This window comes from Neolamprologus brichardi, chromosome 7 (genome assembly GCF_056152115.1).
Source record: "Neolamprologus brichardi isolate AB-2024 chromosome 7, ASM5615211v1, whole genome shotgun sequence".
In the NCBI taxonomy this organism is placed as follows: domain Eukaryota; kingdom Metazoa; phylum Chordata; class Actinopteri; order Cichliformes; family Cichlidae; genus Neolamprologus; species Neolamprologus brichardi.
Window position 1 is genome coordinate 64,017,584 of NC_142110.1, and position 21,397 is coordinate 64,038,980.

A 21,397-nucleotide genomic window follows, 5' to 3' on the forward strand; every position below is an offset into this window, starting at 1 on the left:
CGGCTTGACTTTCATTTTCACTTCCTGAGTTGTGGAGTGCATAATTCTGCCGTAACCTTAATAGCAGGGCAATAAGGAACTGGCAAAAGAACTTCTGACCAAAGAGAAATGTTTCTTTCACTGTTTGCATGTTCTTAAGTTCACATTAGAAAGCATTTCTGTTTCGACACAGAGCCTGACACAGCTTTTTCTCCTGACAGGCTGCTGCAAATACATTGATATCTGATATGTTTTGTTAGACTTACAGTAGTCAGAGATGAAAAAGGTGGAAATTATAGCACAAGCTTTAGCACAATGTCGATGATTTGGCTCCGCTATCCTGCTATTTCCAGATTAACAGGAGTCAGATGATGTTTCATAACTTCGTATCATGTGCTTTGTGAAAAATGTCTATTTATACAGCATCGGCTCTGTGAGTTCCTTGTGCAAGAGTCAGCAGTCTTGCCCAGACCAGCTCTGGACATTAAGCGAGAGGATTATGTGTACAGCTTGGTTCTTTGTCAAACTCTGAAGCATCAGCAGCACAAAAATCCGCAATATTCTGACATTTATATGCATTTAATGTTAGCAGCTAAGCCATATTACTGGCTGTTTCTAATCTTACTGTGTAGATATTTCAGTCTGACTACCTGTAATCTAACAGTTTACACGTCTTTGTATTTTAAATTAAACATTGGCAATATGTATGCTTGCTGAATCATGCTTTTTGCTTTTCTTCAAAGCATCCCAGATAAAGTAAATAAGTTATTTTCTGACTTCAAAAGCACTTTTTATAATGTATTTGTGCAGTTTTGTGAATAATAGATACTCTTTTCTGTTTTAGAGAACCTAGTTGTGTCTGGCTTATGAGTAACTAGATGAAATTGCCCCTGTCTTGGGGAAGCGCATCCCCCCCGGTGTTTGTTGGGTGTTAAAGGTGTAATTCAGCATCAGACCTGCCAAATTTAGCTTCCATGTGCCAAACTAAGATGTTTAGGATGAGCAGGCATCTATTCATCTGTGGTGTCGACAAATAAACACTCATTAGGAAGCTTTTGTTGCAGGCTAACAAGTTTGCACACCAAAAAAGCCACTGACTAAAATCCGCTAACAGAACCTTGGAAACGGTCACCTTGGCTACCTTCATTTTTTTCTATACAGTCTTTGGTGTAAACAAGACTGCAGTTTTGCTGATTTAGGGACAGAGGATGTGCCTCTCTGCTTCAGTGCTTGAAGATAAAAATAGGCCGTCCCTTATCTTTCATCCTTAACCTCTTCATGAACTTTGTGTGTTTCTTCTGTGTGCGTTTGTCCAGGTGAACCTCTGTTCTCCAGCCAACAATGAAACTTACCAAGAACGACTGCTTCGCCTAGAGGGAGACAAGGAGTCTCTGGTGCTACAGGTCAGATATTTCTTATCTATCTAAGTTATAGACATTTAATACAAAGACACATACAGTATGTACTGTGCCTATGCTGCCTGTGTACTTTTTCTTTGCTGTCCCAGTTTGCTTGTTCAGATGTGGTTGTAATTATTTTGGCATGCACAACTACATCTAATTTTTGATCCCTGCCATAAACGAGCCAGGAGACTGTCTGGCAGGATTTGTTGCACGCTGAAAAAAACATCTTGTCCTTTAATCTGTAATCCTGTGAGTTCAGATATTTCGTGTTATTTCATAACAAAACATGTCCGGACACCTTCGAAAGCATGCGAGGGTGTTTACATACGACTCGTGCAGTAACCGCCAGCGCCTAGTCGACTGCAGTGAAGGTGATTATATGTCATCTAACTATATGATGTCAGGAGGTGCTCTGTGCTGTCAAAACTCTTTAATAGCCAGTTCACGCAGCTGTGATTTCCACAGTCTCTCTTTACATTCCTCCTAGTTAATTTGTCGTTTTGGATCTGCCCCTTTATGGTCTCTGTGTATGTTTGTTTTATGCTCTGGGGAAGCCCACGCAAGCGGATGATTTTTCTTTTTGACGATAAGTGCACCACCCGTCTGGACAACCCCGGTTTGCAAAATTGTCGCAAAGTCCACATCTCGTTCTTTACCACCAACACCCGCACACCTACTTCTTACACATTCCTCAACTGACAGTGCCCGTGATTGGTTGATATCCAAGTGAACCGGGGCTTGTTTTTACTGACTGGTGATTTAATTGGCTGTGGACAGTTTGCCCGTCCGTAGTGCCTTCCTGCCTTTTCACCTGCCTCTACTTTAAGACTCCTTATGTGAAGCTTTGTCTTGCTTCAGCGTGTGCTAGTATAGACGCACTCTGTGGTTGGTAACTAACTTCCTTCTAGCTTTGTCGAGAGCATTCACCTCTGTTTGTGTGTGTGTGGCTCAGAGGAAGGAGGTAAGGGGTATTTTTAACTTTCTCTTTAGCGTTTGGAGTTTATACAGTCATATCAAGATCACGCCGTGTTGTTTCTTTACTTTTACTTACTTTAAGTTTGTGTCATGTTTGTGAAGTGTTAGTGGTATCCATGTTTTTGGTGCGAAACCTAACACAAGGCTCTTAGACGTGAGTCATTCAGATACTTGTTCATTCATTTACTCACTTGTTCATGGTTCATCAGTGCTAGGGGAGGGCAGGTTTAGCAGACCAGTCCCTCTGTAATAACACATGTTCATGTTCTGTTAGCGGTTACAAGTGTCAAGCCAAAAACTTGACAAAATATTATTTTTGTGCCAGAGCAATGTGCGACAGGACGTGGCTGCAGGGGTAAAAATCAGAGAAACTGAAGTGACAGAGAGTCAGCGGCTGTCAGATGGATTTGGCATCGTTTAGGTGAACAGGAGGGATCTTTGAGTGTGTGTGTGGGTGCACGTTTGGCAGGAGGTGAATGGGTTGTCAGAGAGATTATAGTAAGTGTGCAATACATTCCTAGGTGACAGACTGCTGAGTAAATGTGTGTGTGTTGGTTTGGAGTTGAAGTATGTGATGATGTGTTCTTTTATGTGGATTGAAAGAAGAAAAAGACATAAAGACACAAACATAAACCAAAAGCTGTGGACTTTTGAATATGTAGGGTAAACTCAAACTGATCACAGGTATTAGTACTGTTATATAGTATATATAGCATATTATATAGTACTATAGTATTAGGAGTAATGTAACAAAGTTCTATCTCCCATAAAAACTTGCATCACTAAAATCCAGTATCCAGTGTAGCAGAAACAATGTTTACCAACTAAAACTCCTGCATATTTCTATCTATTTTTTCCTTATCTTAAGCATGTGATCAGCCAGCGCTCTCTGAGGACGGTGTAATACAGTATGACTGTGTCACCCACCAGGTGAGCGTTCTGACCGACCAGGTGGAGGCTCAGGGAGAGAAGATCAGAGACCTAGAAAGTTCTTTGGAGGAGCACCGCCAGAAACTGGCCTCTACTGAAGAAATGCTCCAACAGGTAAAGCACAGTTTATAAACCTGTCACAGAAAAATGTTGAACAGATGAAATATTATTGTTTGCATGTCGCTTGATCCACCCTGGAGGGATTCTGATGCTACAATACAGACAATATGGCAAGAAAATGGCATTTGTAGTAACAGACTCTGCATAAAAGGTGGACATGGCCTTTGTGGTTTCTGGATGTCATTGTTAGCATTTTGGCTAACACTGTGGCTCAGCTAAAGGCAGCAAGCTTGGCTAGCAGAGAGTGAAATCTGTAAAATTTAGATTTCACCACTAACTTCGGGATTTTTAACAAAGGAGCCAGTGGTAATGGTGACTCACTTTGTGGAACTAGCCTCAAGTTGATTTTAGATGAACTGCAGTTTGTTTGGTCCTCTGTACTAGTTTAATTTCAATCAATTAAGAAAGCTGTTTTAACCCTTTAAAACCGGTTGGAGCGGGCACGCTCTGTTTTGCGTAACTATTTTTAAATCCCGGTAGCTCTGCAACCATGTAAGCTAGCGCAATCATTTTTTTGCATATGAAACCGGAGGAGTTGTACTTACATCTTATGCCATCAGCTTGTCCTCGGTCACAGTTTCCTTCCACATATAGCTTTGCAAAAACTGCATAAAAAGCACTTGCAGCAACAAAAACATAATATTCCAGAAACACGCTTTGCCGATCCGATCAGCTGTTCATAACACTTCCTACATTGGATTAGACGTCAGCGCGAACTTTCGCACGTCCGCCATGACTTGCCCGAAACCGGAAGTGACGTAATTTTCGCGGAAATGTAGTTTTTTACCATCAGGGCCTCATGAGCCTATACTGGTGTTTTTAAAAGTTATGTTTGACTTTATGACTTTCTGTGTCGTTTCTGCGATGCTTAGGACTCATATTGCACTGCTGGAAATAGTTTATTTTGATGCATATGCTGCTTTTTTGCAAATTTGCATTATAATATTTATTTTCGTTTTTCCTGCAGTGTATAAAAATAGGTGTATTTTAAAAATAAAACTATGAAGACACTCAAAATAAATATCTTGTGGTGGGAAACTATTTTGTGCAACTTTTTTGTATTTACAGTTTTGAGGGATAAGCCTCTTAAATTTCTCTAACTAGAAATATATGTTAAAAAAACAAAAACGATTTTCAATTTTTTTGTAGTTTATTCCACTTTTTTGCAATTTATGTAATTACTATGCACTTAATGAAGACATATTATTAAAATTTGGGCTATAATGGTTGTATTGATGTATATCAGCTTGAAATGCTCCCAAAAATGGCTCTACAGCATGTAAAAATATAATATAAGCTCTGGTGGACTTGGTTCTATGGTAGGTCTTAAAGGGTTAACCCCCGTATATAAAATATATTGCTATAACAGTATTAACACAGACTCTACAGAGGGCCGTAGCTGTTTGTTGTCAGTGCAAACTGCATCAGCCTAAAGAGGAGAGCGTATTATATTTAAAACACTAAATATGGTCTCAAATGGTGCCCAGACAGATTGTAACTGAAAATGAAACTATGACAGAGGTCATACTTATTAAGTTGACCTTGTTTTCACTTGGCGTGTCTGTTTTCTGTTTTACGTTAGAGCAAATACCAAGTCGCTGACTTCAGGCGATAGCAGGGAGTTATCCAACAGGATGTTCAGAGTGACTAAAGTGCAGGAGTGAGTTGTTAGTGTAAATGAATAAATAAAGGAGTGGCGCAGTGTTTTATTGAGGGTTCCAGTTTGATTTTATCCTCGCTTGCCTCCTTTGACTCTGTCCCTGTTTAGCTGTGTGGTGGGTATTACAGGGACATCACAACAACTAGATTTTAAAGGGTCAAAGCTTGAAGTTACTCAGTGTTCAGTGAGATGTAATGAGATTAGACAGAGTTTACTCTTACAGTACAGTGAGTTTGAAGGTGACCTTTTTAGATAAAGGATGTAAAATGTTCTGCTACCAGCTATGTCCCATTCATTGGTTGTAATCCACTAATGTTGACTTTACATTAATGCAACTGCTGTCGGTCCTGGAGGGATAAGAATCAGTCAAAACATAGAAATGAAGCCCAGATTTCAGCAACAGATACACGAAACTGAAAAAAGGTTTCCACAAACATGGTTTTTAAAACATCAGCAGCGGTGAAATCCTGTGTGTTTCAAAAGCATTACTGAAAGATGTTGACAGAAAATGAGCCAGTCTGATTATTAAATATTCATTTCATTACAACATCTGGTAAACTGTGAGTACATTTATAACATAGGTTAATAACAAAGGGATATATTTGGAAACCGACAGAGCACTGAAGGTCTATTTAAACTGGACTGAGAGCAAGCGAATAAAAAGACGAATACACTTTGAATTGATCAAAGCCTTTGTGTCGGTACAATGCGGCCTATGAGTTATCAAAGATTTATTTTTAACATCAAAGCAATTTTCATATAACTTCTATATAATCTATCTCTCTATATGTGTACAATACTTTGTCCTTAACCCTTTAAAACCGGTCGGAGTGGGCACGCTCTGTTTTGCGTAACTATTTTTAAATCCCGGTAGCTCTGCAACCACGTAAGCTAGCACAATCATTTTTTTTGCATATGAAACCGGAGGAGTTGTACTTACATCTTATGCCATCAGCTTGTCCTCGGTCACAGTTTCCTTCCACATATAGCTTTGCAAAAACTGCATAAAAAGCACTTGCAGCAACAAAAACATAATATTCCAGAAACGCGCTTTGCCGATCCGATCAGCTGTTCATAACACTTCCTACATTGGAATAGACGTCAGCGCGAACTTTCGCACGTCCGCCATGACTTGCCTGAAACCGGAAGTGACGTCATTTTCGCAGAAATGTAGTTTTTTACCATCAGGGCCTCATGAGCCTATACTGGTGTTTTTAAAAGTTATCTTTGACTTTATGACTTTCTGTGTCGTTTCTGGGATGCTTAGGACTCATATTGCACTGCTGGAAATAGTTTATTTTGATGCATATGCTGCTTTTTTTGCAAATTTGCAGTATAATATTTATTTTTGTTTTTCCTGCAGTATATAAAAATTGGTGTATTTCAAAAATAAAACTATGAAGACACTCAAAATACATTTTCTATGGTGGGAAACTATTTTGTGCAACTTTTTTGTATTTACAGTTTTGAGGGATAAACCTCTTAAATTTCTCTAACTAGAAATATATGTTAAAAAAACAAAAACGATTCTCAATTTTTTTGTAGTTTGTTGCACTTTTTTGCAATTTATGTAATTACTATGCACTTAATGCAGACATATTATTAAAATTTGGGCTGTAATGGTTGTATTGATGTATAGCAACTTGAAATGCTCCCAAAAATGGCTGTACAGCATGTAAAAAAATAATATAAGCTCTGGTGGACTTGGTTCTATGGTAGGTCTTAAAGGGTTAACTGAAAAGAATTGTCAAAGCATCAAGCCTTTGGGGTTTTTTGAATATGAAAATTAATGTCAAATACAGACTATATTAATCCTGGGTGAAGATCTCAGTCACATGTTGCAAAATGTGTGCAAGGCGAACAGAGGCAACAGTTGAATCTGTATTGTTTTATAGTTTTGTTGTCTTCAGTATCATTCCAAACTGTAGGAAACAGATAAATACAAGTTAATACTATCTCATGTGCATCAACGTCTGTCCTTACTAAAAATCCCATTAGTATGCGCTCCTAAGCACTTAGCACTTTAAGGCACTGCTGGACAATAATTGTAGAGCAAAGTGCAGTAAATGGAAAGTTTATTCAGCCGACCAGTCTTTGGATTTCTCTACTGCTGCCCACAGTAGGTCATAATTCTGCTAGACTAGATGTAAAGTAAAGAGTCTTCTAGTCGTTTCAGTTGTTTTGGTTGCCGTCACCAGTGAGGCAAGCTCGTGAGCTCTGCCAAGCTGGACACAACAAGGCTGCAGCTCTGTGCATCACAGAATCAGGCTTCTGTTTAGACTCCTCAACAGGCTCTTTGTCCTCCTCGCTGTCAGCACAGAGGATAAAAAGGCCACAGCGTCCAAATAAATACCCCACCGCGGCCGTGACGTTTTTCTCCCTCATCCAGCCACCCTTTGTTATCTATTAGTTATTGCTGTTGATGTTTTTTCAAGTGATCTAAACCAGTTTTAGGTAAAAACACAGGAGGAATAAAACATCTCTCTTTTTTAAAGAAAAATCTCTGCTGCTACTGATCTTCTTTTTGGTTTGTGACTTGACGTTTGTGGTTTTTCCTGGTTTTAGCTGCACTGATCTGCAGCTGTCGTCCTGGTTTGTGGTTGTTTGTTAGTAGCTGCGAGTGGTTCCCTTTTACAGTTTACGACCGCTGCTCAAACAGTTAATCCGATATGAGATGTTTGGTTTGCAGAGATGAGGGCTGAGTGAGGAGAAAGATAACTGTGAACCGGTGTTTTCAGTTTCTGTCTCGTCTGTCTCGTCTGTTGTATTTTATTATCAGTTATGTACCTCTTAAATCTTCTCCATGCATAATTACAGGACATGTTTGAAGGATTTAAAAGGTGGCAAACACGTCTGCTTCTGCAGTGTCTAATACACAAGTATGAGTACGCTGGCTTGGATCATACCGAGGTTGTGACACACGATAAATTCATCTTCTGATTTCTGCGGGTTTATGTTTTCACATAAAATCACATTTATATTTTAATGCTTTCATTAGCAAAAGTGGAAAAAAAAGAAAATGAAGATTTTGAAAAACAAAATATCAGCAAAGCTCTGGATTGTTGGAAGCTAAGTTAGTTGACTTAAGGCAGGGGTGTCCAACTCGGTGCCCGGTGTCCTGCAGGTTTTAGATGTGTCCTTGATCCAGCACAGCTGATCTAAATGGTTAACCCTTTAAAGCCGGTCGGAGCGGCCACGCCCCGTTTTGCGTAACTATTTTTAAATCCGGTAGCACTGCAACCACGTGAGCTAGCGCAATCATTTTTTTATGCATATGAAACTGGAGGAGTTGTACTTACATCTTATGCCATCAGCTTGTCCTCGGTCACAGTTTCCTTCCACATATAGCTTTGCAAAAACTGCATAAAAAGCGCTTGCAGCAACAAAAACATAATATTCCAGAAACATGCTTTGCCGATCCGATCAGCTGTTTGTAACACTTCCTATGTCCATCAGCGTGAACTATCGCATGTCCGCCATGACCTGCCCGAAACCGGAAGTGACGTCATTTTGCGGAAATGTAGTTTTTTACCATCAGGGCCTTATGAGCCTATGAGGTGTTTTTAAAAATTATCTTTGACTTTATGACTTTCTGTGTCGTTTCTGGGATGCTTAGGACTCATATTGCACTGCTGGAAATAGTTTATTTTGATGCATATGCTGTTTTTTGCAAATTTGCACTATAATATTTATTTTTGTTTTTCCTGCAGTATATAAAAATTGGTGTATTTCAAAAATAAAACTATGAAGACACTCAAAATAAATTTCCTGTGGTGGGAAACTATTTTGTGCAACTTTTTTGTATTTACAGTTTTGAGGGATAAGCCTCTTAAATTTCTCTAACTAGAAATATATGTTAAAAAAACAAAAACGATTTTCAATTTTTTGGTAGTTTATTCCACTTTTTTGCAATTTATGTAATTACTATGCACTTAATTCATACATATTATTAAAATTTGGGCTATAATGGTTGTATTGATGTATAGCAACTTGAAATGCTCCCAAAAATGGCACTACAGCATGTAAAAATATAATATAAGCTCTGGCGGACTTGGTTCTATGGTAGGTCTTAAAGGGTTAAATGACCTCCTCAACATGTCTTGAAGTTCTTCAGAGACTGGTAATGAACTAATCATTTGATTCAGGTGTGTTGACCCAGGGTGATACCTAAAACCTGTAGGACACTGGCCCTTGAGGCCTGGAGTTGGACACCTCTGACTTAAGAACTCTCCACAGATGTTTGAAGCTTAGATTATTCCCAGAAAATGGAAAAAGTGAAGTGCAGCACCTTCAAGTGGACAATCAGCATGAAGCCGAAAAACAAAAAGTTGTACAGGGGTAGAAGGACACCTGAAAACGCCTACTGTGAAATTAAGGGACTTCACACTGCAGCACATTGCAAACATGAGCGCCTCCGTTAACAGACGTCAGCTGGGCGTGGAGATGGATGCTGTACGTCTGATTCTGTGTAGTGTATTCACAGGATAGTATTCACATGAGCAAACACAAACAAGTTGTGTGTCTGTGTGTGAGCGAGAGAGACAAGCGAAAGGCGAACAAGAGTTTATCCAGCCATGCAGCATTATGTGTCAGCACTGCAGGGCTGCTGTTTGCTGTGGGAACCACAACTAATCTAATAAGAAATAGCCCTCAGGACACACACACACACACACCACAGGGTGCAGAGTTCTCATGCTGGAGGATATCCACCCACACATGTAGTCATACTGTGACTACATGTCCTACAGTGCCTTTATTTAGACATAAAAATTACTGTACTGAGACATTTCTGTCTACACGGCTTACACTGTTGTAGTTACACAGTATCCTAAACAACATACAAGACAAGTATAACACGCATAAACATTCATGGGCCATTATGTTTTAATATTTTGCCATGTTCATTAAAAATATAATTGACTCAACAGCAGACGTCATTCACTGTCTTCATTATTATCCAAAAAATATCAACAGCCCAGCAATTTCCCAGTATTTTTGGTTTCCATGCACGCTCCGGCTGATGTTTCTTTATTTTCTGCGTTTTTGGCCAAAACAAAAAGGCGGAGGTCTCTAAAACAGTCCATGATTTGGCAACCAGAGATTGAGAAATATCAATAATATAATAATAAAATGTTGCAACTTGCTAGTGATGACGATTGCCACATCCTACCTACAGTTATGGGAATGGCTTGAATCAAATGAGAACCACTGAGGCTGAGGACCCTGAAAGTGCCAAAATTGCTGTTGGCACTTGAGATTGGCTTTAAAGGTCACGCTTGAGTTTTCTTTCTGTGGTGAATCTAAGCAGAGCCTTGAACCTACTCAAAGCTGAAGCCATGCCAGCATTTATGCCAGTGCAGGCTGCGTCAACGTCCAGTTGCATGTCTGAGGACATTAGCTGCTTCCGTATTTCCCAAGGGGTTGCTGTAGTGGCTGTGTCCAGATTTTTAACCCTTTAAGACCTACCATAGAACCAAGTCCGCCAGAGCTTATATTATATTTTTACATGCTGTAGAGTCATTTTTGGGAGCATTTCAAGTTGCTATACATCAATACAACCATTACAGCCTAGATTTTAATAATATGTATGAATTAAGTGCATAGTAATTACATAAATTGCAAAAAAGTGGAATAAACTACAAAAAAATTGAAAATCGTTTTTGTTTTTTTAACATATATTTCTAGTTAGAGAAATTTAAGAGGCTTATCCCTCAAAACTGTAAATACAAAAAAGTTGCACAAAATAGTTTCCCACCACAGGAAATTTATTTTGAGTGTCTTCATAGTTTTATTTTTGAAATACACCAATTTTTATACACTGCAGGAAAAATGAAAATAAATATTATAATGCAAATTTGCAAAAAAGCAGCATATGCATCAAAATAAACTATTTCCAGCAGTGCAATGTGAGTCCTAAGCATCCCAGAAACGACACAGAAAGTCATAAAGTCAAAGATAACTTTTAAAAACACCAGTATAGGCTCATGAGGCCCTGATGGTAAAAAACTACATTTCTGCGAAAATGACGTCACTTCCGGTTTCGGGCAGGTCATGGTGGACATGCGATAGTTCGTGCTGACATCTATTCCAATGTAGGAAGTGTTATGAACAGCTGATCGGATCGGCAAAGCGTGTTTCTGGAATATTATGTTTTTGTTGCTGCAAGCGCTTTTTATGCAGTTTTTGCAAAGCTATATGTGGAAGGAAACTGTGACCGAGGACAAGCTGATGGCATAAGATGTAAGTACAACTCCTCAGGTTTCATATGCAAAAAAAATGATTGCGCTAGCTCACGTGGTTGCAGAGCTACCGGGATTTAAAAATAGTTACGCAAAACAGAGCGTGCCCGCTCTGACCGGTTTTAAAGGGTTAAACCAGAGCAGATTTTACACAGGACACTCCTCTTGACGCAACCATCCCATTTATCTGGGCCTGGACGAGGAGTACATTAGATTGTCACCCCCTTGAGGTTTAGTTAGTGTCTCCTCTGGGTGTTGAGCCGGGGATCTTTCATGTGAAAGATGAATGTGTTAACATTTGGGTAGATTTAAGGTTAGCCTAAACAGCTGACTGCTTGGATTAACAACTATGCCAGCATGAAGAGTCATAGCTGATTTTGGTCAGGCCTCATTTCAGCTGTAGTCACTGAACTGAGCCTTTCCACTGTGTCGGCAATCTTTTTCTGTCATTTGGGACCATGTCACACAGAATGCCCAGTGAATCTGTGCTTTGCCTTTTGGTGAGTGAAATGAGGATATTTTTATGTATCTTGTTTTTGCACCTCTACATTTTATGGATGCAACATGAAAACCAGAGCTTGCAAGCCTTAGCTTATAACTTAGATCTCAACATTCTCGTCCAAATATGGTCACGTCTGAGTCAAAAAAAAGCTCACCTGCCTGAAGTGAAGAACTCATATCTCCATAACCTTTTGGCATGTCAACACATAGCGGAAAAACATAAAAAATGAAATGTTGCTAGGCTTAAAGTGCCTGATGTAACTTTTTACAGGGGAGCAAGCAAAGGTGCTCAAACAGACCTAAAACTGACATAAAATGACGGGGTAAATATATAAGAAGATTACCTATGCACCAGAGCCTACTGTAACAGGACAGCATGCTAGTTACACCGAGAGAATAGAACAGCATGGGATTTGTTTTCAGAACATAGTGAGCGATGTAAAGGTAAGTTCACAGGCAAAAACAGTGTTACACTACCAAACTTCTACTTCTGCGGTTTTATTGAGTGTTTCATTTTTAAACAAATAGATAGTATATATGCAAAAAGTTGATTCTGTTCATCTGGACGTAGCGTTTTGTGGGAGAAACGTTTCGTCACTCATCCAAGTGACTTCTTCAGTCTCAGCTGACTGCAGGTTTCCCCAATCTTATAAACAGTACATTTGCATAATGACTGAAACCAGCCCACTGAATGAACAATGGGCTGGGAGGTCAGTTCCTTCATCATAATTATGCAAATTCTCATGACCATTGATCAACAACCACTGACCAAAACCCACTGATCAAAGACCACTGATCAATGGCCATGAGTACCATACACAGAGAGCTGGGGAATGGCTGCAATCACAGCATTGTAAGATGGCGAAAGATGTACCCTTAGGCCCCCTCCTCGATTCAGAGATGGTCTTTCCCTTTTCACGTAAATGGCTCAAACCAGCGTTCCTCCCTGTCCAGGATGTTACATCCTCATCATTGAAAGAGTGTCCACTGGCCTGTAGGTGTGAATAGACTGCAGAGTCCTGGCCTGACGAGGTAGCTCTTCTGTGTTGTGCTGTTCGCTTCGCCAGAGGTTGTTTGGTTTCCCCGATGTATAAATCCTGGCAATCCTCCTGGCACTTAACAGCATACACAATGTTACTCTGTTTGTATCGGGGGACCCGATCCTTGGGGTGGACCAATTTTTGGCGCTGCGTGTTTTGGGGTTTAAAAGCCACAGAGACCTGGTGTTTAGAAAAAATGCTTCTCAACTGCTCCGATACTCCTGACACATACGGGATCACTACAGGTTTTCGCTTGGGCAGCGGTTGTCCTTCTCTCCTGGATCGGCTGGAGCTTTCCTTAGGTGCCTTTCCCGCTTTGACTGGGATAACCACATTTACTCAGGGCCTTCTTGATGTGCTGTTCTTCTGCCTCCCTGGCCGCTGTGTCAGTAGGGATGCTGTTCGCTCTGTGTTGTAGCGTCCTGATGACGCCCAGTTTGTGCTCCAGTGGATGATGAGAGTCAAACCTTAAATACTGATCTGTATGTGTAGGTTTACGGTACACGTCAGCTTTTAGATGTCCCCCATTACTGATGGAAATCTCACAGTCTAAGAAGGCTAACCTGCCACTTTTCATATCCTCCCTGGTGAATTTGATGTGTCCGTCCACTGAGTTAATGTGATCCGTGAATTGTGGTAGGTCCTGAGATTTGATTTTTACCCAGGTGTCATCCACATATCTGAACCAATGGCTTGGTGGTGTTCCAGGGTAGGATAGCAAAGCCCTCTTTTCCACTTCTCCCATGTACAAATTGGCCACGATGGGTGAAACTGGGGGGCCCATGGCACACCCATGTTTCTGCCTGTAGAACTGACCCTTGTATGTGAAGTAGGTGGAATGAAGACACAGTTCAAACACACTTGGTCGATGCTGAGAGTGGTCCTGTTGCTGAGGTTGCTCTTACGGACTACCTCCAACGCTTCCGTGACTGGGATGCAAGTGAAGAGAGATGTAACGTCGTACGAGACCATGGTTTCATCTGCCTCCATAATGACATCTCTCACCTTCTCAACAAAATCCAAAGTGTTCTGGATGTGGTGTTCAGAGCTGCTTATCAGCGGGTTGAGGATCGAAGCCAGAAACTTGGAGATGTTATAGGTGACAGAGTTGATCATGCAGACAATCGGTCTTAAAGGTGCACCCTGTTTATGTATTTTCGGTAAACCATACAGGTTTGGTGTAGATTCCCCTGAGTATAGCCTGTGGTATGAGGTTAAGATTAAGGAACGGACCTCCCAGCCCATTGTTCCTTCAGTGGGCTGGTTTCAGTCATTATGCAAATGTACTGTTTATAAGATTGGGGAAACCTGTAGTCAGCTGAGACTGAAGAAGTCACTTGGATGAGTGACAAAACGTTTCTCCCACAAAACGCTACGTCCAGATGAACAGAATCAACTTTTTGGAGATTTACTTTCCTGGATGATTGAGAATGCATCAAGACAGTTCTCCTGTCTAGTCGTGCTATATTTAACTCTGGAGATGAGCGCAGCCTCTTTAAAGGGATCTATAAATTCTGTGGCGCATATGATAATTAGTCACATGCACGGCACGGCCTCATTATTAAAGGAAAGCAAATGTCAGGCAGCTGAGCCGTGGGCCATGACCACAGCGTGTGGATGAATTACCTCTAAATATTGCGGCTTATCCCTCTGTAAGTGACACTGGTGTTAGATTGCAAACTGACAGTCAGCTGCCATAACGAAAGAGATTTTCTAAATATCTGTGTGTGTGTGTGTGTGTGTGTGTGTGTGTGGCTGCTGAACTGGAGTGATTATGGGGTTTAGTTGTTCGTTTGCGTGGCTGTGGTGTTGACACAGTTTGTTTACTATGTGATGTTTCCGTTTAGAAAGAAATTCCTTGTCTGACATTTAATGAACAGTAATCTACTTTATTTGACCGCTCACAAGTCATTGAATTTCTGTCTTAAATATATGTTATTTAAAATAGGCTCATGTGAGAAGTGTAAAATCCCAGCATCTTTATTATTGAATTTGATTCATTTGGCATTTTGAAAATGTGCACGCACAAATGAAAAAATAGAGAAGCAAAAAATGATTCTGATCGTTGTCCTGCTCCAAAACCATCTCAAAAAAGTTTTGCATTAATAATACGTTTATATAGCGCAACTATAAGGCTACAAGATGCGTCACAAGACAAGATAGTCACGGTAAAACAAATAGTAACAAAACGTTTGAGAAACATTTAAAGGTTACACAAAACTGGGAGGGAGAGCGCAAGACAGTTAAAAGCAGAACAAAGAAAATGAAGAATTACAAACAAGTAGGGGTGGGCGATATAAACGATATATGATAGAAACGATATAAATTTGGCCAACGATAGAGATTTTGACTATACCGCTCTGTCGTGATAGCGCATGTTGATGATGTCATCAAGCTGCGCCTGTTTTGGTTGAAAGCATCGCAGCGGCTACAACCATTATCTTCTGCAAATTATGCCGGGCGACAGTCATAGCAAAGAGATGAAGCACTTTTGAAATATGGGGAAAGCCAAAAACTGCGCTTCCTCCACTTCCGTAACATTGATTCATTAATGTTGAATTCTCTCACTGCTGTTCTATTCCCATGTTGTTGCAGTATATTAATAACTAACCTCATATTGTGGATGAATAATCTCAGTTGTTCTCCTGACTGAAGTTTGGCCCGTGTATAGCATCCTGCTATGCGATTGCATTTGATGACCACCAGAATCCCTCACGTTAACTTTTATCGAGTGGAAAAAAAGTTGGCGTTCGTCCTCCAGCTTCACTGTGCTAATGTTATGCTAACATAGCTGTGTCGCTAGCAATCACGTAGCACAACATTATATACCAGGTAGTCCAACTTCAGTAAGCCTGCAAACGCCACTGCTGTTTAGTTTTCTGTCTTCATTTATGTGGAAGTGGTAGCAGAGCTGTACGTTTTACTTGGTTTCAAAAATCTCAGTCAGAACATGGTATGAAATGTTTAGGTGGAAACTAGCGAGCTAACTTCCTGTTAACTTCTAACTCCGTTAAATTTAATAAATTCTGTTTTTATGGATGTTAAACCTAATTGTTACACCTGGTAAAGCAGCAATGCTGATGATTTTATTAAAGATGAAAGAATTTAGACCGTTTTTAACTCTCAGTGCTCGTTTGACTTTGGGACCTGAAACAGACGGAGTTTTGGACCCAGATTACTCCGCGAAGTTCCTCACTACGGCAGCCGCAATGCTCTGACAATCCATCAAGCAGTGCGGCTTACCAAAGTTGTACTAAAACATTTTTTAACAGATTTCTGCACGTCAAAAACGGTTCGAGGTCAGTAAGCACAACCAGAATTCATACATAAGAAGAAAGCACACAAAAATAATCAAAGGCTCATGAAACCAATTTTGACCAGGATATGTCCTTCAACGCACATATTAAACAAATATGTAAGACTGCGTTCTTCCATTTGCGCAACATCTCTAAAATTAGAAATATCCTGTCTCAGAGTGACGCTGAAAAACTAGTTCATGCATTTATTACTTCCAGGCTGGACTACTGCAATTCATTATTATCAGGATGTCCAAAAAACTCACTGAAAAGCCTTCAGTTAATCCAAAATGCTGCAGCAAGAGTACTGACAGGGACTAGAAAGAGAGAGCATATTTCTCCTGTTTTAGCTTCCCTTCATTGGCTTCCTGTTAAATCCAGAATTGAATTCAAAATCCTGCTCCTCACATACAAGGTCTTAAATAATCAGGCCCCATCTTATCTTAATGACCTTGTAGTACCATATCACCCTATTAGAGCACTTCGCTCCCGCTCTGCAGGCCTACTTGTTGTTCCTAGAGTATTTAAAAGTAGAATGGGAGGCAGAGCCTTCAGTTTTCAGGCCCCTCTTCTGTGGAACCAGCTTCCAGTTTGGATTCGGGAGACAGACACTATCTCTACTTTTAAGATTAGGCTTCAAACTTTCCTTTTTGTTAAAGCATATAGTTAGGGCTGGACCAGGTGACCCTGAATCCTCCCTTAGTTATGCTGCAATAGATGTAGGCTGCCGGGGGATTCCCATGATGCATTGAGTTTTTCCTTTCCAGTCACCTTTCTCACTCACTATGTGTTAACAGACCTCTCTGCATTGAATCATATCTGTTATTAATCTCTGTCTCTCTTCCACAGCATGTCTTTTATCCTGTCTTCCTTCTCTCACCCCAACCGGTCGCAGCAGATGGCCGCCCTTCCCTGAGCCTGGTTCTGCCGGAGGTTTCTTCCTGTTAAAAGGGAGTTTTTCCTTCCCACTGTCGCCAAAGTGCTTGCTCATAGGGGGTCATATGATTGTTGGGCTTTTCTCTGTATCTATGAAGCGCCTTGAGGCGACATTTGTTGTGATTTGGCGCTATATAAATAAAATTGAATTGAATTGAATTGAATTGAAACATAAGTGACAACATAAAAGTAGCTCGATTTGGAGCATTGAGAAAGTCTGCCTATCCGACGTCTCTATGAGAGATTTAAAACAAGAGTGTGTTATATTAAAAACTACTAAACAGCAGGAAATGTATGTTTACAGCCTCAGTTTGCACTTCATCACAGCTCTCTGCTTTCTCAGTAAAAGACTTTCAGTACCTACTGCTGACTGTGACTAAAGAAAATATGACTACCTCTTACAGCAAAAACATTTCTGTCACAGCGGCAACTTCTACGGGAAAATCACTTCCCATAACAAAGCGGTTACGTTACACTGACTCACTCACTTGGCTTTTGTTGCTTTGCTGACTGAAGGACTGGACTAGAAAGAGGTGAACTTTTGCGAGCCTTCATTCAGTTAGTTCATTTTCAGATTTGTTTGTGCTCTTTCTAAAGCTCCCACTCCTCTTTGCCTTCACGGCGCTCTGAGCTAACGCTAACTGCTCGGTTAAATACCCAACTGTGCGTTTTGACTCGCACATGTGTGACTACAAGGGCGTAGCTGGTCTAATCGAGTGCTCTGCTTTAACTGGACAAGCTGAGTCCTGCATATATCAACGACATTTGTCCTGTTTAGCAAAGTTAAAAGTAACAGGGATATGGCAGCTTTAGCCACCGCCATTCGACACCATTTTTCCCACAGTTATTGTTATATTATCATGAGTGGGGGTCACACTTGAGTTGGCAGTCCTAGTTTTTACATGTGTCCCAATTTTCTTTTTCCTTATTAAGCTTTTTAAATTTGTGCACAAAGCTTGTAAGTTCATATTTGGTCTGTTTGGGGGTTTTTTTCTTCCCATTTCTTTCTAAATGTTTCATACTAAACAAGTATGGAGCAAGAAGATGGACGTTAAAGGCTTAATCAGCAATCCAGGTCAACTGTAGTTTGAGTTTAGAAAGGAGGAAGTGCAATTTAAAGGAGTTTAGATGAGGAATTGAAAGCAACAGAGTTTTGTGTGAGTCAGAAAAACGTTCCTTCAGTCCAGTGGAGTGCTTTTTTTCTTTCTCGCTCTTTTTTAGATGCTCTTTCTTTTAGTCTCTCTCATACCAAAGAAGGGATATATTAATAGAGTCTTTAGCACGCTTGTGTGTGTGTGTATATATTTAGCTTTGTGGGGTCTGGGCCCCAACCGCTCTGCTCTGTTAGTGTGGGAACAACAATACGCTGAGTGGAGTAGCCTGCTTAGTCTCACAACACCGATCTCCAAAATCTGTGTTGCTCTAGCTTGAGTAAGTTGCGCGTTTGCTTCCCATGCATCTGACTTAGACGGTGCACATGTGATTCTCCCAGGAGCTGATGAGCAGGACCTCGCTAGAAACTCAGAAGCTGGATCTGATGGATGAGGTGTCCTTTCTCAAACTGAAGCTGGTCAGCATGGAGGAGACGCAAACCAACTCACACCCGCAGGATTCGACAGACACAAAGCAGAACAAAGCAGAGGTACGCAAAGTCAACAAACATGCTGTCAAACGCATTCAAGTCTTTGATCTAGAAATGGAAAACTTGTATGATGTCTGTGTTTAATGGGCTATAAGCCAAGATCCCTGCCACACTTGCCTGAGTGGAAGTTTTCCCTGTTAAATAACAGGAGGATGAACATTTTACTTTGCACAGTTAATCCTGTTTATGGTTGGGAAATAAACCATTATCTAATTTTAGGGCACAGATTAAGAGTATTATTTTAACTTACTTGTTGGTATTAAACAGTTATTGGTACTTTGATTATTAGGGATGGGTATCGTTTAGGTTTTATCCGATACCGGTGCCAAACCGGTACTTTTGAAATGGTGCCGGTGCTTAAACGGTGCTCAAACCGGTGCTTAAAGAATGAAGAACACAAAATTGGTCCAAAAACCTCTCAAGCTGGTTTTTTTTTTGTGAAAAGATAACAATGTTAGTCTTTTCTGCAGCTATAGGGCATATATGGTATCACTCTGGGCTGGAAGCAGTGCTTAATCAATGGAAAAAACACAAACTTTGTCCAAAAACCTCTCATGTTTAACTGTTTTCCACTTTTTCTTTGGTCATTTTAGCCTTTTTGGCCAGGGTGAAGGGAGTATCTGCCATCAAACAAGAAGACAGCCGCATGTAGCTATGATGATGTTTGCTAGTTCACCTTACATGCATTAATGTAATAACGTGGTTAGCCTACTCAACGTAAATTACACACGAACAACATTAAGCTACTCACGCAGAGAAGAACGGCTGCTGCTGCATCATCATCCTCATCATTTCTGCTACACTGGCAGGGCTAGGGGCCAGGACTCTCCTCTTCGGGTTTTTGGGGGATGTTGCTAACTCCGGGTCCGATAACAGGCACCACACCCGCAGTAGATGTGCATGGTGTGAGGTCTCGCAGCAAGCTATCAACTACGGCGCATTCCTCGGCTTTTTAAAAAAACGCTATGCGTCGCCAGGTGTTTCATCGGATTTGAGGTGTTACCTCCTTTGACAGTATCACAGTATCAGCTTAAAGCACTTGTTGCAGGCTGCTGAGTTTTTGCTGATATTTTGCTGTGAAGTACAGCCAGACTTTTGACCGCTTCATCTTGGGCATTTTTAATCTGTAGCTCTGCTCTAAAAGAACGTACGTACCTGGACCCGCCTACTATCCTCGGAAACTTAAAATGATTGGCTAGAATCTAAAGCGTATCACAGCTCAGAAAAAAAAAGCACCGAAATGTGCGCTGCTTTTCGGTCTGGTTACTACCGTTTATGTCAGAACCGATACCGGTACCCATCCCTATTGATTATACACATTGATTTTCAGGTACTTCATTAGATACCGACTGTCTCATACTTTTCATCTTACCCAACTCTAAAACTCCGTAATGCAACATCAGAATATGTGATATTAGCGTCTTGAATAATCACAACTGTCATTAACTGTTCAGCTGTGTTTGCCTGGGTGATCCTTCACTACATTTCTGCTAGTTTGGGGCTATTTATCAGCTGGAACAAAAACATCATCGCTGGTATGATCAGGTCTGCAGCCACCGCTTGGTTTGAATGAATCACCTTCAAAATGCACATCAATAGACAACACAATTGTTTATTCCACTGTTTTTCAAATAAAGCTTAATAATCTTTATTCCGTATGTTCCATGAGGGGTTATTTAGGGACACGCATCCTGTGGTACAGCTCTTGGGAAGTTCAGACATGCTGTCTAAGGATGTATGTAAGCTGTTTGTCTGGTTTTATTGTGTTTTTTGTCTCCAAGCCAGGAGGGAACATGAACATTCAGCAGGGGCTACTGCTGTCACAGTAGAAAGGCACAGATTGGGGGAGGGGGGATTGTTATTGTATAATATGTATTTGCAATATTTAACTCTTTCTGCAACTTTGGTTTCTGCGTCTGTGATTGTTCTCACATTTTATACTCTCTCATCCAAGCTTTTTATAAAGAAGGAAAACAAATGTTAATGTGTGGATTAAACTATGAGGCGCTGATTCCTCCCATCGCCTGTCTGTGAGACCTCACCTGTCGGCTGGTGGCAGACGATCCCGCTAAAGAGGAGTGTGATTGGTGGAATGTGTGTTTGATGCTAACCGGGTCTATTCACAGGGCTCTTATCAGCCTCAGAGTTGCAAGTACATTATTGTATAGGCGACGGCTATTTCACACAAGGCGCAGTCTGCACATGAAACCTTGTACACTTGTCTGTTGGAAATTTATGCAAATTAGTACAGATTTCATAAGGCAATCTCACATTTTTTTATTCAAAGATTTAGTTGCTATCTTTCTAAAAAAAAAAAAAACCTTTCAGTTGCTGAAGTTTCATGGTAACGGTTAAACTTTTTACCGCTTGTATAGCGGTTTGTCTTTAAGCCATGTGTAACAAAAAGGAAAAACCGTTACAGCTTTCTCTAGAAACTCTCATGTTGACTCTCGTTTCCACAGCAGCAGCCTGCTGTTACTTTTGTTGTTTTTCAGGTTCGGTTTACCCACTAAACCAGTGAAAAAGTCACACGAGCAGGATTTTCCCACAGTTTTTGTCCCACATTTAAATGGAAATCGTAGCGGCCAAATGAAGAATCTGTCCTGCGATCCTGAAATATCTGTCACCCAGATAATAACCAGGCAGATGGTGAAAACATGCCCACCCTCTGGCCAA

The 21,397-nt window shown here is 40.6% G+C and overlaps 1 protein-coding gene across 6 annotated transcripts in view; it reads left to right on the forward strand.

Moving 5' to 3' along the window:
* ppfibp2b (PPFIA binding protein 2b) overlaps positions 1-21,397 on the forward strand; it is a 127,313-nt gene that overhangs the window by 67,376 nt on the left and 38,540 nt on the right. For all 6 annotated transcript variants that reach the window (XM_087844107.1, XM_087844102.1, XM_087844103.1 and 3 more), the window contains 3 exons: positions 1,296-1,382; positions 3,288-3,401; positions 18,572-18,721. In XM_087844107.1, coding sequence (XP_087700233.1) covers positions 1,296-1,382; positions 3,288-3,401; positions 18,572-18,721 — 351 coding nt within the window. The remainder of the gene's footprint in view (positions 1-1,295; positions 1,383-3,287; positions 3,402-18,571; positions 18,722-21,397) is intronic.